The 16,698-nt window shown below is 38.1% G+C and overlaps 1 protein-coding gene across 13 annotated transcripts in view; it reads left to right on the forward strand.

Annotated features, from left to right (window-relative positions):
- Lpp (LIM domain containing preferred translocation partner in lipoma) overlaps positions 1–16,698 on the forward strand; it is a 606,732-nt gene that overhangs the window by 349,282 nt on the left and 240,752 nt on the right. The window contains exon 1 of one of the 13 annotated variants that reach the window (XM_063261230.1): positions 12,572–12,743. The exons of 11 other annotated variants lie outside the window; for them this stretch is intronic. Coding sequence is in view for 1 of the 2 variants with exons in the window: in XM_063261229.1 (XP_063117299.1) it covers positions 14,278–14,292 (15 nt within the window). In the remaining variant the exon portion in view is untranslated. Of the gene's footprint in view, positions 1–12,571; positions 12,744–14,141; positions 14,293–16,698 lie in introns of those variants that run through there. One more of the 13 variants, XM_063261229.1, reaches the window with a different exon arrangement.

The raw sequence follows: 16,698 nt of genomic DNA on the forward strand, positions 1-16,698 counted from the left end.
CACTGTGTGCATACAGCCTTCAAAAAAGAGCTCTTCAAAGAACAAAATCAAGTGGTCTTTTATAAGCAGGGAAGCCCCCAGTGCACGTTCCTTCTCTTGACCACAAAGCTGAATGTTTTCTATCTTTCCTCTTGCAATCTTGGTTTCAGCAAAGCATTCTTTCTCTCCCTTCTCTGCCCTTCCTGACAATACCTATAATGGATTCGAAAGAGTGTGTATTAATCCCAATCGACTGCACTGTTACGCCTTAGGTGGGGATAGAACAACAATCCTATTATTAGAATTTCTCAGGAAGAAATTTCGAGGTATATTATTAATAATGAATATTCATGGAGGGCTGCTTCACTTTTCTCTCAAGCTTTTGCAGGATTTTTTTTTAACAGTTCTGCCTGTTGAAAGAAAGTTCACAATTTTTAAAAGGAAACACGGCCCTTTTCATTAGCTCCTTTTACCTCACGCTGAGTCATGGATGAGAGCGAATTTGTAGGCGGTGGAGCTACAGGAAAAGTAATACTGTCATTTACACTCGCGGGCTGTTATGCTTTCCAGAAAACTTTTTCCGTAGGTTGCGAAAGTGATTAATCTGCCTTGAAAACTGACAAAGAGCTTCTCTGATAAGAGGAAAAAATTAAATGAGAGGGTTTTTTTTTTCCATTAAAAAGTAAGCCACACTTGCCAGTTTTAGCTTAGAAAAACAGGTCTGCGTTTCATTCTTGTAAATTTTGGTTTCAGTGTGTGTGTGTGCAGGGGAGGTCTGGTCATGATTTAAAACAATCAAGGGACATTTTCTATTTAAAGCATGCCTCTTGTTTATTGGCATGACACATCCTTCATCTTATAGCTGAATTATTCATTTCTGCATCCTTTCTTCCCTTTTTTTCTTGCATTTTTCTATATTTCGCCCATATTTTCAATACTTTTCATACCACTTTATTTCTTGGCCCTAGATGTTTTCAGCAACCTCTTTTTAACGTTAGAACTGATAAAAGAGGCCTCCGCTTCTCCTACAGAAAGAGCTTCTGTTTCACTGAAAAACTGCATGCCTGTAAATGGTGACTTCTTACAACTTGGACAGGAGTAGTTAATAGAATTATAGTGAAGCATCCCTTCGTGATGAGCGTAGAGATTTTTCTTTCTTTTTACTCTTAATTTCAAAAATCATGTTTCCCCTGAAGGCTGACAAATAAACATGAAGTTTTATTGTCTTTCAGGACCCTTCGTTTCATCAGATAATTTAAAAGGCCAAGTGAATAAGTAACAGTGCACAGTATGATTTAACATTTTTATAGTTCTGCAGGGAATCAGTGATTCATTTAGAGCCCTCAAAACGGTAGAATAACATGTTGAACTTACTGCATTTTGTAGTCTTTACTTTTTTTCTTTCTTCTTTTTTCTCTTTTTCTTCTTTGCAAGGCAGGATCTCTTTGTGTGGTTCAAGCTGAACTCAGAACTCCTGAGCTTAAAGGATCCTCCTCATACCTCAGCCTCTTTGTACCCCTAACCCCAGTTTTAGCAACTGAAGGCCTGGTTTTTGTAACAAGTTCTCACGGGTAGAATTGCAGTCTTAACCCTCCTCCATTTACATTCTTCCACACCTGAGCCTAAGCGTTTTATTTTGGGGTATGGCAAGTTATTTTCCTCTTTTTCTTCCTCTCCTCATTTTGAAAGCTGACTTTTGAGCCTGTATTATTCCCTTGCCTGCCAAATGCTGTCTTGAGGAATAGAGCGGAGATGATTTCACCACCGCTCTGACAGCACTGCCCCCAGTGAGGAAGGGAGGGGACAAAGAGAAATGTCCCTTCTCTAACTGCATGAACCCACACCTGGGACTCGGAGATTCTTTTAATCGGAGGGTTGAGATATACAAATCGCTTTTGCCCCTAGGCTACATAACCAGGTTTTAAAATTCTGAAGTTGAAATGTCAAAAGCATTTACAATTGAAAGCCTGCTAAGTGTCAACGTATGTTGCTATGGATATTTCATGGAGAAAATATACAAAACAAGTAAATGTACTTGTTTTGTATCTGAATTGCCAAGATGTTTTTGGTGTTTTATTAAATATGTATATATAAAATTTATGTAAACACACACATCTATGTATCTAAATCTGTATAGCAAGCAGCATTTTTAGATCATCCTGTCACACCTTTTCACTTCGAGGTGCTACAGTATGTAGTCTGTGAATGCATCTTATAATAAACGATTACAGTTATTTTAGAGAAGATCTCTTTGGGGTAAGCTGAATTGTAAAGACCTTTTGAATTCTACTTTAGGCAAAATTAGGTATTGCTGACTAGCATACAGGTTTGTTATAGATTTGCTGGCAACATGCAATAACCTTCAAACTGAGGGAGGGGATGGGCCCCCTTAGCATTTTATTGTTGTTGTTGAGATTAATTGTCTTCATATAAATTGCCTGCAGTGTTGCTAATTTGGAGACACTTTGATTTGATATTTTTAAGAAGGAAAGGTTCTATACATATCATAGAAGTGTCTTTTTCTTAACTAAATGCCAGCAACAAAATTTAAACCAAAAAAGTAGTCAGGAAGCAATGGTAATGAGGTATGATTATGGTTTAGTGGGAGAAAAGAGGCCCTGCAGGGAACAGCATGAGAGCAGTAAATTATGAATCACTACTAAATAGGTCTCATTAGTCCATACTGACCATGTTTCATTGACATTAAAAAAGAAACTGGGAAGCTTTGTGAAGTGTATCGAAGACAACTTGTCTGAGCTAATAAAAGTCATTCGAATGTCTTTTTGGGAAGGCAGAAATGGTTGGGAGTCCACCAGCCCTTATCCGTTTCACTAATAAATCCACTAGGAAAACACTTGTAAGGGAAATGGGCCTATGGAATGCTGGACACTGTGTGTGGAATTTTCTTCTGAGTTTTCCCCCTCGTCCTCTCTGTCACATCTACCCAGTGGCATTGAGGGAGAAGGAATTATATTGTACTGCATAAAAATTACCCAGTATCATTCATGGATATAAATAATAAAACTTCCTTTTCAGTGTTTGTTTTTTTCTTTTCCTTTTTTTTTTTTTTTCCTGGCCATGTCCAGTGCATGGGCTGTGGGTTGAATACGCCTTTTTGATATTTTTCAACCAAGTACAATGGCATCAAAATGTTTTGCGAGAAAAGCTGATTCTCCTAAGGACTGGAGTACAAGAGGACATTTCTAGTGATTGTTTATTTCCCCATTGCCCTACACTGTCTGCCAAGCCAGAGTGCCAGATGCTAAATTCTATCAACATAATGCATCTTTAATGAAATATTCTATTTGCAGTACAATTAATAATGTGGTCTGTTTCCATAACTTTATTAAGAAATTACCATAATTTTTATATAATAGGCTAATAAAAAGCCAATGTGTTTTGAAACAGCCTTTCCTAAAGTGGTTATGTACTTTGTGTCTGTTGAATTTTGAATTTAGATTAAGAGATCCTGGGCCAGAATTATCCGATGCAATGTACTTGGAACTTTAAGCCATCAAGGAATCTTTCAAGGTCTAGTATTATTTTGCCTCCCTTAACATGATATAGATTTCTTGTTTTTCAGTGAGCTAGCTCACTAAGAGGTTTAGAGAATAATTTCCCTCCTTGCTTTGTGCTTCTGTCCTCCTCCAATTTCTCTCGAAAACACCAAGCAATGCAAACAGTGCTAATTCCTGGTATACAGAACATTGGACTCTGATGGTTTTTAATGAATGGAAGGCCATGCTTCTGGTTCTGTGGCGTGTAGATGTTGTCTTAATCCTTGCAGTGTGTTACCATGATAATTAAATTCCCTTAGCTGTCCTGTGAGGAAAGAATTTTAAATTGTACTACACAAGGAGAACAAACTTTGATGCTTAAAAATAACATTAAACCGAGATCATCTGTGAGTATGGCATAGTGAATACAACTGTGACAGAGGAAGTCACATTTTGCAAGCTGCCTTTTCCAAACTCTGCAAATGTCACCCCCCAGCTAGACAGAAGTAATTTGCAGCAGAGGTGTGTGTGTCCTTACTCTTAATGTTAACAACAGTCCTTTTACTTCAGAAATTAATTGCTCTCCCTGTAACGTACTTTATTTTGAGCACTGTGTGTGCCCCTCTCCTGCCCTTCTTTTCCCCTAATATTTGCCCCTTAATTGTATCAGATTAGTTGTCAACTAAAACCGACCACCCGTGGTACCCTTCACAATCTGTCCTAGTATAGTTTTGTAGATTTATTCTGGTACTCCCTTTGTGTAGTATAGAGAGGTGGCGTAGGGAACAAGTTTGGACCCACAAAGTTTAGCATCAGACACCAAAGTTAGCTCTGACCTTGAACATGTTTCTTATGTTCCCTAGACCTCAGTTTGCTCATTCACAAAATGGAAACAGAGCTATGCTGTTTGTCTAAAGCATTTTGATAAGGACTGTTTTTAAATTCCTGCTCCACTCAATTGTTCTCCCTACATGCTCTAGCCTAGTGTCTTATTTCTCTGTTCACGTCATTTGATGGAAACAAGATCTACTCTCCCCCTCTGCAAAAACCAATGTGTGTGTGTGTGTGTGTGTGTGTGTGTGTGTGTGTGTGTGTGTGTGCAATCACAGAAGCACAGATTCTACTCTTGAAAGAATCCTGCCCACCCCCAGAGCAGAGGGGAGGTGTCAGTGGCTATCTGCCTGCCAGATTGGGAGTCATCTTTCTGAAACCTTAATGTGCTTCTTTATTTCTTCACATTATCAATTGCGGGTTATGGATAATTCCCAAACACACTTTGTTTTCTTTGGGTGTGAATACCTCGAGTTCAGGGATGTCTGATGTCCTCTAAGATTCTTCTGACTCTGAAGAACCCAGTGCTTTATGGTGAGCTACTATGCTTATTTAGTTAGGAAAGGGGGATGATTCTGTGAGCACACATACATGCCTTATTGATACACATTTGATGAGGTGGTCCCTCATTCTTGCATTGAGCCTGGCACATATGGGCATTGCCAGAGGTCTAAGAATCAGGAGGAGCGTGGGTAAGAAATACATGTAGTCCTAGTTTAAATGACACATGTGTTGCTTTTGTTGTGTTTCCTCCTTCTTTTAGCTCTAAGTATGATAAATGAATGACAAATACCATATTTAAAGGAAAATGAAAGCTAACTGGTTACTTCTGTCAGTGAATATCATTCCTTGCTACTCATAAGGGGATAAATAGAATATTTACAAGCGTAAGGACTGAAGCACCTGGGCACTGTCCTTATGAGAACCATAGAAGAATCTCAGTAATACTCTTACATTGTTACTTTACCATTGAAAACTTTTGAGACTCAAACTAGATTAAATTTTATACACTAGAGCTACTTGGTTGACCAAGTTTCTTTAAAAAGACAACTTAAAGCTAATGCTTCATGGAGAGTGTGGTCACACAGTATTATAATTCTCGTACTCAGGAGGCTAAGGAAGGGATTTGCCATGCATTCAGGCCAGTGTGAGCTGCATAGTGAGTTCAAGGCTAGTCATAACTACATGGTGAGACTCTGTCTCAAAAATGAACAAAAAATGATGGTTAACAAATCCCTTTAGAGTATATTGGATTTTGTTACTTTACAGATCTGTGGTTGTTTTTACAAAGCAAATTTTAATTAGCAGTATGAATGGAACTTATAGAGATAGTCCCATTTGAAAAGATGACAGTTTCCCTTTCCTTTGAGACATTTTTTGCTTGACTGTGTTTTTTGGTTTTGCTTTTTGTCATTGTAGTTGGTTTTCTTGTTGCTTTTTTAAAGCTATTGTCGTGTCTGGTTTTTCTTTCCATTTTATCACAGAGTAGTGTTTTGCATAGATTTAAATAACCATTTGGGTTTTTAGGGGCTAAATAACCAACCATTTATTCAAGGGCAGTAATTGCGGTATACCAGGGCCAGGTAAACAAAATAAGAAAGGAAAAAGACCAAAAGTATTGTTCATTTCACAGTATTGTTGTAGGTTATATTGTCCTTTTACAGATGCTCCTTGTTACCAATAAGATTTCTAGGAAAAATGTAGGGTTTCTAACAGAAAATCTTTCTTTCTTTCTTTCTTTCTTTCTTTCTTTCTTTCTTTCTTTCTTTCTTTCTTTCTTTCTTTCTTTCTTTCTCTCTCTCTCTCTTTCTGAGACAGGGTCTCTTGATGTAGCTTCAGCTGTCCTTAGACTCACTATGTAACCAAGGCTGGCCTTGAACTCACAGTGATCCTCCTGCCTCGGCCTTGGGAGTGTGTGTCACTGGCCGATTCTTTTGTTTCTTTTGGATATAACAAAAGAATTATTTCACCGTCGCTTTTACTGTAGAACAAACTCCAGGGCCCAGCAAGAAGCTACTGGCTAATTGACCCCAGACGTGTGACTAGGAGCTCTAGGAAGTGGTGAGGTGTGTCATAGCTGTACCCTAAGCTGCATGTAAGAGTACAGACCTACTTAATGTTCTCTACGGCTGCTGAGTTTTGAGACTGACCTAGGCCCAAGTCCTTCCTTTGTGACCTTCAGCACCACTGGCAAACTGTCATTTTGCTGTTATATCTTTTTTTAAAAATCCAAAGTAACGGTCTTTTCTCATCACAAATCCCCAGTTTTGGATAAAATATTTAAAATCAAGTAAATCTATGAAGTATCTATGTTATGGTTTGGGAATTTGTTGTCCTTGTTGTTTGTTAATTTTTCTTTCCCTTTGAGGGTTCTTATAGGAATCGCTTTGGTCAAAGGATGATGGTCAGAATCAGAGGCAAGATTATCTCTTAGAATTTTAGCCACAGATGAAATTGTTCGGCTCCTATGAACATCTGTGGTGTGTGTATCTCCACCAAATTGTTCAGCCTGTGTGTCAAGACACGTGCACGAATGTTGTGTTGCTTGGACACCCAAACAAAGAAACAAATCACTTGCTCAAACAATCCGCAGACTGCCCAGTGTCCCCAGCATCACCTAAACTGATGACCAGAACTGAGCCTTTAGTTTTGACATGAAATTGCTCCCTGATTTCTTTTTCCCACCTTTGTTTTGAAACCCCTATTTAGCATCTTTCCAAGAAAGACTGTTTTATGCATATTTCGGGAAGAGGGCAGGCTTGTATCATATCAGACAGAGTAGGATAACTCCCTTGCTGTCCCCATTAATAATTATTGTTAAAGTAGGAGATGCTAGAAAAAGATGCCCTGGGCCAGAATTTCCTCATCTCTGAGCTGCGTAACTAATGTTCTTCCTGCAGTCTTTGCTTCCAAACTCTGCCCCTACCTAGGGCTTCCATATTCTGCCAGGATGAATGTAGGGGCTTCCTTACTGGCTCACTTTATATTCAGTGCAAACATATGGCACCAGATTAATAGTTCTGTAATACAACCTGATCCAGCCCTTCTACAGTTGGCTTCCTGGCATTGTACCTGCTACAAAAGTAGAAAGGAATGTGATACTAATAAAGCAATATCAACAATGACTATTCCTTCTATGTTCCATCTAAACTATCAACTGTCTTGAAACAGCAAGGGTTCTGGAATTCAATATCAAAGGGTTTGAAAGTGAGGTATTTGGCACAGGGCTGACTTAACATATATATATATTGTGTGGCTGATTGAGAGATTATCATCTGATATACATGAGAAGTGAGTAGGTGGATACTTGACATTTTTTAGAAATGCGTGCCTGGCATTTCGATGTGCTGTTGTATCTCTTGAAATTCTTATTGTCAGAAACAAACAACTCTGTGAAGTATAGCATAATTTAGGGCACTGCGAAATACATTCGTGTGTTACATTCTCGTCTTTGATTTAAAATTAAATATCTCTGCAGGAGATTATCGCATTGGAGTGCTTATCTATTAAGGCAGGTTCACCACTGGGTTACGTATTATAAACAGCTTTTTTGGAGGAATTTAAAAATCTGTGGCTCTGTGATATTAAATGAGGTAAGATGTAAAGCTGCATATAGCATTTTTAGACCAACTACACATGCACACAAACACCATATACAGAAATATATATACGAGTTATGTAAAAAATGATGGGTTGCAAATAAAACTAATAAAATTTAATAGTTGTTATTATGGAAGTTTTAAATCAAGCTTTTAAAAAATTTTTATTGATCTTAATATTTCCCTGTATTTTTTACAATACTATCACTGTTTTATGAAGAAACTATCACACATGGAATCTGGCTCTCCTATTCACAATTCTAAGAAATGGAAAAAAGTCATGTCATCTTGTTCAAACATCATTAAAATACCGTGCAGAGACACAAATAAATACAGTCAAACTTTCCTTACTTTTGTAATAAAAAAAAGAAAGAAAAGAGAAAATTGTTTGCTTAAGTATGGTTCTCAAGAGAAATTGTTTTGTTTTTAAAAATTTATTATTATTGTTGTTATTTACTGCTGGGATAATGAGTAAGGAAATTTAGCAATATAATGAATAACTCTATTATCTACTTCTGACACCTGCATTTGTGTGAGATTTTTTTTTTTTTTCATTTTATTTCTGTGGCTGCCCCATCCTACCCCTCACCATCAGGCACTTGTCTCACCAAATAATGGTATTGCTGATGCTGCATGCCATCTTCCTGAATTTCCTTAATACCAGTCATTCGGGAACTCCCAGTGGCTCCCACATGGACACAGGCAGACAGATGAAGCTCAAGAAAATGGAGAGTCATTTCACGCTTGACACAGTCATTCATTCAATCATCCTTTCATTCACTTTTTCATTCACTGATGGCCTTTTGTTGCCCTAACTTTTGTGCTTCCATGTTCTAGTAGTGGTGGGAAGCTGACAGAAGGATTACCAGACCATGGCACTTACTCCTGAGTTGCATACTTTGGGGCCCTTTTGCTCTATCTTGAAAACGCCTAAGACTCTGCGAGGTGATTGCATTCTGTATGCAAGAACAGGCTAGAAAAAGATGTTTGAGTTCAGCTGCTCTTGTGAAGTTTGAAGAAACATTTTTAGCAGTCATCTTGAAGGTGAAGGAGCTGAGTCACAAAGACAGAAATGTGCCTGATACCATTCACTAATGCACAGTGGAACAAAAGTCCCAAGTATTTCATCTCTGAAGCTAGCTGAAGTTCAACTCTGTGTTTAACAAACAAATGAGTTGCAGTGGCATTGTGTTCCAAGTGAGGTTTGGGGTTTGTGAGACTTTTGGAATCTGAGAAGTTTCTACTGTTTTTATTTTATTTTATTATTATTATTATTATTATTATTATTATTATTATTTGCCTGCTTGCCTGGCTATGTATGCAGTCACTGAGGCTGGGAATGGTAGCATTTTATCTTGTAGATTACAGAATTCCTGGCATTTAGATGATAAGAGAGCAAATGATAAATGTCTGTATGAGAGGCTATTTCCTAAAAGATTCTGAAGTCATACATTTAAAGCCAACTGAATGCCATGTGTCTTTGCTTTTGAGTGGTAACAGAAAACTCACTGTTGGTCTGAAAGGAAAAGATATTTGGGGTATTATTTTTTTTCTTTGTAAATAAAGCTATTTTGTTTTCAATGTAAGTATATATGCTCTTTATGTAAAATAAAATTTTAAAAAGGCAAAATAACCTATCATCTTACTATTCGTAATTGTGCAGTGCTCATAGTTTTTGCTTTGATTCAGTTTAATTAGCATATTGGGTTTTAACTCTATTCTGTGTGCAGGTTTACATCCTATAATCTTCTGGAAACATTATTGCATAAAAAGATTAAGCATCCTATAATATCTATAGATTATGAGACTTGTAAAAACAAATCTTGAAAATAGTGCAAGAATGAGGATTCCAAGTTACATACTTGTATGCTCCTCCAGAAGGCCTCAGGTAGCAAAATCTGCCTGAGATCTGAGGCATCCCATAGATTGCTTAAACTACCTGCAATCTCAGAATTAGTTCCACCAAATATTTTCATTTTATAAAGAGGAAATTGGGATCCAAAGCATGATATAAGAAAATGTGTTCAGACCTAGTATTTCTAGGCCATATTCCAATTTAAAATTGGGTGCCAATGAATATTTATGCTGGAATTTGCTATTGTTGCTACTCTGAAAGGTAAAAAATAAGCTCATTCTTTATTGTAACTTCTTCCACCAGGAAGTAAGTCTCAAATGGTTGAACTGTGACATATGTGTCCTCCAGCTGATGAGGAATTCATCAGTGGTGCTGATTCCTTGCTCATGGCCAAGACCCAATTCACTGGCCTTCCCATAGAGCTTGGTCTTTTGTATTTAGGAAGAAGTGCCTCAGTTTCTCTCATAAGCCATTCTGAGTTCCAGTTGGCAGTGGCTGTGTAGCAAATGTCACTTACTTAATACTCTGTGTTCTAGGATATGTATTGCACCGTATGACCTAAAATATCAAATAGGCTATATCAGCGAAGTTTTAAAAATAGAAGTAGACAATAGCCTAAGGTGTTTGGGGGACCATTGAAACATGATTGCTACCCATGTCATTGTCGTTTTTGAAGAACATTGTTCGTTATCATGAAACACGTAGCTCATGCCTTGCACCTCTGTGGAATAAGCACAGTCTTGCTTCTCAGTAGTTTCCCAGATCATGGAGGAGGGAGCTGATCTGCCCTTTTTGCACAGTGATTGAGTGACAAAGACAGACTCAGAGAGCTTTCCTGCCCTCACGCCTTTTTGGGCCATGCCTCCTACAAGAAATGGATCTACCCCCATGTGGTCACTGCAGGATTTATCTGGGCACTTGCTGAACCTGCTCACAATTTATTTTTATTTCTTCCGATAGACGTGGATTTGGCACGGGAGAGTAAATTCTTTCTGGAACAGCAGATGTGCCTGGTACACACGTTTGCTGTAACCATTTGTGCTGTGGTTGAAAAAAAAAAAAATTAAGAGTGCAAAATTGTCGAAGGGGGAGGGCTAAAAAACCAGAACCATTTTAGCGATTATGCAAAGTTAGAGTCTGAGTAATTTTGCGGCAGTTAGTCATTATGTGCTTTCATAGCTTGTTTTACAAGGATAAAGGATGTGTACAGGTTTGGTGAATAGAGCCCTTATTTGTCCCTAATAGTCACTCTTTATGAAAACATTTTCTACCCTTCCTCCTACTCTGTGGCGAAAGTGCTCTCTCCTTAAAAATTATACCCTTCTGTGATTCAGCCCTTTTATCCCTTTACAATAAGTGGACAAACAGCCTCCATTTCTGAGAACAAATATGTTAGGAAAAAAAGTTTTTTTTTCCCCCTATCCAATATACAATGTAGTTGACATATACTCAAGTCATAATAATACAGCGATCATTTTAAAATGAGCGTGTTTTCTGCAGTGAAAAAGAAAACTGAGCAAGCATCTAGTGGCTCTGCTATGAGCATAATGTGCTCTAAATGTGGTGTCCTTTCAATCTTTCCTATGAAACACTGAGTACTTTTTAGCAGATTTTCCACATGGAACTCTCCGAAGACTCTAACACACACCCCCAGTCCTCTTTCTGTCTGCTTTAGGGAACCCCAGTTCCTTAGGAAATATGTGAATGGGGGTCTGTGTGTCTCCACTGAAGCAAATATAGCCTCTCCCTCTTGCTCATTGCTTTCCTTGCCAAATTCCACTGCTCTTTTGGAAGCTCAGGTGTGAAAGCTCAGCAGCCCGGCTCGTCCCCGGTGAGCCTTCCTGATCATCTCCACGCAATTCCATCTGGTGTCTCCACCCTGAAGTCCACTTTTGCTGAAAACACAACAGAGTATGTTGCCTTTTAGTGGACCTTTCGGTAAATCACGGCATTCTAGTGTGATGGTAGGGATGTTCATGTTAATGTCTGGAAAACTGGGCTTTAGCCTTGACCATTTCATGGCCCCACCATTGGGCGAATCTTCACTGAGTTTATTGCTTGGGAGAAAATTTATTACCTTCTCTTTCAGGTCTGATATCCCATGATTCTGTAAACACTATTATCTATGATTATGCACAAATAAATCACCTTTATTTCTTCCTTCTTTTAAAGATTTCTTTATGACTGCATCTGCCCAAAATAACTCTTTTCAGAAGCTTGCCTCAAAGGTGGTCACACTTTAATTTCTACTCCCAACCCGTGCAGTTCCACAATGAGAAACCCCCTATAGGAGCTGGGGGTTTCCAGCTAGAAGGCACTCCACCAATTTTATTCATGTTCTGTCTTTTAATGACTTTAGAACGCAGTAATAGACTAGAATGGCTTGGTTTAATTAGTGTAGTTGATCATAATGCAAAGTATGCACCAAGCTTACACCAGTTTGCTGCCTATAGCTAAGAAACTCAAATGCATACAGTAGATGAGAATTAAAAATATTAGATTGAATTACAAACCTCTCTAGAATGGTTAAGGGTTTGGTTTTACAAAACTGAGTGGAAATAGAGACCGCACTATAGTGTGGTTATAACGTACCCAACTGCTGCCATTGCTGGTTTATTTTATTCAGTGTTTTTCCTCTGGTGGTGTTAGTCCATTTCACATTATGAATGTGACCTTCATGCGCTAAATGAAAAGATAGAGAATTTGTTTGCTAGGACTGAAGGTAGATCATTGAACTGGAAAGACCCACTTGGAGACTAGAGGAAAAGAAGATTAAAAAGAATCAAAGTAATTGGGAAATGATGGACTGGGTTTATGTTACGAAGGCTGCAGGCCATTAAAGGGACATTAGTAGTGACACCTGTGGAAGCTTGGAACTCGAGGCTGGCTTCCCAGAAGCGGTGTCATTTCATCTGAAATCTGAGGGCTGAATCCGACATAGAGTTGGCAGATGAAAGCAGGACGAAGAGCATACAAACCAGGGTAAGCACAGGAGTGCTGCACCCACCGACTCCGCTGGAAGGAAGAAAGGAAGGGACTAGAGAGATAAACAGTACTTTCTTCTGTCTGAAGGGATTTGAACTTCATGCTAAAAGCCGTAAGGATGCTTGGGAAATTTTAATGCAGAAAGACAAGGATCAGGTTGGAGTCGTAGAGGTGTTCTGGTTGCCTTGCCAAGAGTATATACAAGAGGAAAACAAGAAGACAGTTTTCAAAGAGAAAGAAAAGTATAACCTCCAAAACCACATTTGCAAGTGTGTTTATGTTTGCTTACTTATTTATTTCACAAAACTACATCAAAAATGGTAATGGACTCAACTAGGATACCAATAAGCTAATAGTGAGAAATGGAAACATTAAAGGTGATGATTAGACAATATCATGTGGAGAGAAAGGTAGCATGACCATATGTATACATCCAATCACATTGCTAAGTCTTTGAGTTATTTAGCAACCTTAAAATATAACTAATTTGTGTAGCTCTTGTCAACAATATACATGTTCTTTCATAGTATTTTTCCCCATAGACCATTATTTTCAGTACCTGTCCCCTTCATTTGCAAAGGAATAATGTTCCACTAGATCAGCATATAATGATGTCCTCAAGCATCCTGCGTTTTTAAAACCATAAATGCTATAATTTGTGAGCATTTTAATAGCTCTTCTTCGCAAGCTCGTATGCCAAAATAATTATTCCAACACTGTAGCCCGTCATGTAAAAATGCACCTGTACTGTTCTCATGGTGTTTAGGTTTTTTATTTCTTGACTAAATGGTTCACCTCTCAGTATTTTTCACTAAATCCTTGTCCTGATTGGAGAAGAGTACTAAGCCCTGGAGGGGATGATTTAGAAAATACGTTTGCTTGCTGTGAGCATGGGCGCCTTTCTCACGACATTCCTGGATTATAGAACCCACTCAGATCTAATTAACCCTCATTATAATGGCCTTTTCTCCAGGGCCAGGCATATGCATGGTAGCAACTAAGTATCCTGTGAGGTTCATAATATTTACATGCAGGCGCTCAAAGACCTACCAAGTTCAACACTGATGGACCACCTCAAAGAAAGCTATTAGAGAGAGGGTGGGTACTTCTTAAAATACTAGCTCTATGGGCTTCAGAATGACTTTCTGGTTTGAGGATTATGTTAGTGAAGAGCCTCACCTGGATCCTTAATTCTTTGTTTAATATTTAGGGAGTAAGAAAGAAAGAATTTCTTGGTAGCATTTGAGTGTTCCCACTTGGCTGATTTTGTTTCTGAGAAAACAACTTGACATGCTGCCACTAATGTCTTCGGTATCCCAGGGACCTGCTTGTCTTCACAGTACTTTCTACCTGATCAGAAGTGTGGTGAGAATTAATTAAATGGAAAAAACTTTTAAGATGAAAATTGCTCTGGAGTGCTACATCAGACCATACTGTTCCTGCTATTTCTGCCTCAGAAGTTATTAAGAATAGCCTGTCACTGACTGTAGTACGTTAGCAGAGCACAAGACTGTGAAATGAACAAGTGCTGATGTATTGCACAGAAGTAAGATTTTTATACCTGCATTTCTCTATTTCTCTGACAGGAAGTGTATGGAGGACTCTGTGTGTGTGTGTGTGTGTGTGTGTGTGTGTGTGTGAGAGAGAGAGAGAGAGAGAGAGAGAGAGAGAGAGAGAGAGAGAGAGAGAGAGAGAGAGAGAGAGAGAGAGAGAGAGAGAGAGAGAGAGGAAAGGAGGAAAGGAGAGGGAAAAAGAGTGTGTGGTTTCTGTGTCCAGGAAGAACTGAAAATAGGGTTTGTAGTGTTCCCGGGTTGGCACCAATGTTTTTCACTTAGTGGCACCAATTAAACTTGTGTTTTGATTTTGAGAGTAATATTTGAAGTTGTTTTAACTCATCACCAGTTTTCGGCTACCATTTATGAGGCTATTTTAAAAAGCCCAATTATACATACAGAGCAAACCAAAACTAAGTTGAACTAGAGAGACAGAACTTTCTCAGACAAAGAGGAAGAAGATATGCAGGGATGGGAGGAGAGGGAAAGGAGGATAAAAGGAGTTGGATGTGTTACACTCAAGCAGCAGCTTCCCACAGGGAGTGCCAGTGTACTACAAGTGTGCACTATCAGAAATCAAGTGAAAAAGAAAATACAAAAAGCAATGGAAACAAAATTTCCCTTCTTGTGTCACCCTCTGTAAAATTTTAAGTTTTTCAAGATATCTTTAGCCATTTTCAATATTGACTATCTTCCTTCCATATATATATATCCATGGAAATTATATATATATATATATATATATATATCTCCATGGAAATTAGAACACTATGATTGTTTTATTTTCTTTAACATGTATTTCTTGTACTTATTTTAAATGTTTTTATTTATATGCACTAAACGTATTATTTTAGACAAATAAAATTACTTATATATAATTTATATTTTGTATGTATAGATATAGGCATATATATTATTTCTTTTTAATACATATTTAATCCTTTGATTCAAAAATGATTGTATTTATGATACAAAGTTTAGAAAATAGGAAAAATATACAGAATACCTACAAATTTTTCCCTACATATAAACACTGTTATCTCTTTGGGAATAAGTCATTCTCTGTATCAATATATGCATATATTTATATGAGCTATAGGTAATATCTTTGTTGATTAACAGCTATGAAACAACTCTTACTATCCTGACTTTAAAGGTAAAATAGATGACATGTTTTCATTTTCACTTAATATTGTTTTGTTGTGGTGAAATATACATAGGATGCAACTAGCTCCTCGTGCCATTTTTTAGTACCATGCACATTTGAATTGTTGTGCCACTGTCTCCCCGCTCCTCTCCAGAACTTTCTTTCTCTTACTGCACAACCATGCCCAAAACACAGCAAGTCTCCGATTCTCCATAACGTTCTGCTTCCTGTCTTCATGAGTGGGAGTACCCCAGGCTCCTCATGCAATTGAGGTCACATTATTTCTACTTTTGTAATGGTCTGTTGCACTGAGCGTAGTGTCACCGAGCTTTATCCCACCGCAGCGTGTGTCACAGTGTCTCCCCCCATCTAGATGTCCGTTCTGCATGTTGTTTTTTCATCGTCGGTGGACGCTCAGGTTGCTTCTTTCTTAGGTCTGTTGGAGATACCACTGCTTTGTACATGTGAACATGACTATATGAATGTTTGTGCACGTGATTTTAATTCTTTCAGATATAAATCCACAAGTGGGATTCTTTGACTTCGTATGTTTTAAAATAGTTTCAAGCCAGGCATGATGGTGCACACTTGTAATCCCAGCATTCAGAGGGCGGAGGCAGAAGGGGAAGATGGGCATGAGTTCTAGACCAGTGTGGGCTACCTTGTGAGTTCAAGACCAGCCTTCACTACACAGTGAGCCCTTGTCTCAAAAAACAAAGCAAACAAATTTTTAATTGAAAGATTTATGGCCTTATAGCATTCCATTATAGATACTATAATTTGTTTAAACAATTCACATTATGACTATTTAAATTCCTCCTAACATTCATTTTTATAAACAACATTCCAGTGAATACATCTTGAAGCTAAGCATTTATGCCATATGTGATTTCCTCAGCCTAAAAGTTCTCAAAAATAAATCTACTGGTTTAACAGGTGTCACTAGTGTTAAGTTCCTGCTACTGGTCACCACATTAATGCATGGACAGATCGCCCAATAATACTTCATAGGAACAAACATTAGCTGAATCTCTAAATCTAAATCATGCTCAGTTTTGGAGAAGATACTTGGAGCAATCCTCTCTGATTGCCAACCCCCAATTCCATGTAAGTAAGGTCAGATCCTCTACTTCACTTTAGCCACCACTACTAAAATGTGGTTCTGAATACTGGGTTTGCTCTTCTCATTTGTAATTTCTGGAGTTTGATCCCATGAGTGGTAGGTCTACAATAGTTGTATTTAAGAAGCCTG

Source organism: Cavia porcellus, unplaced genomic scaffold (assembly GCF_034190915.1).
Source record: "Cavia porcellus strain 051 isolate PalLab524CR breed Dunkin Hartley unplaced genomic scaffold, mCavPor4.1 scaffold_14, whole genome shotgun sequence".
Taxonomy (NCBI): domain Eukaryota; kingdom Metazoa; phylum Chordata; class Mammalia; order Rodentia; family Caviidae; genus Cavia; species Cavia porcellus.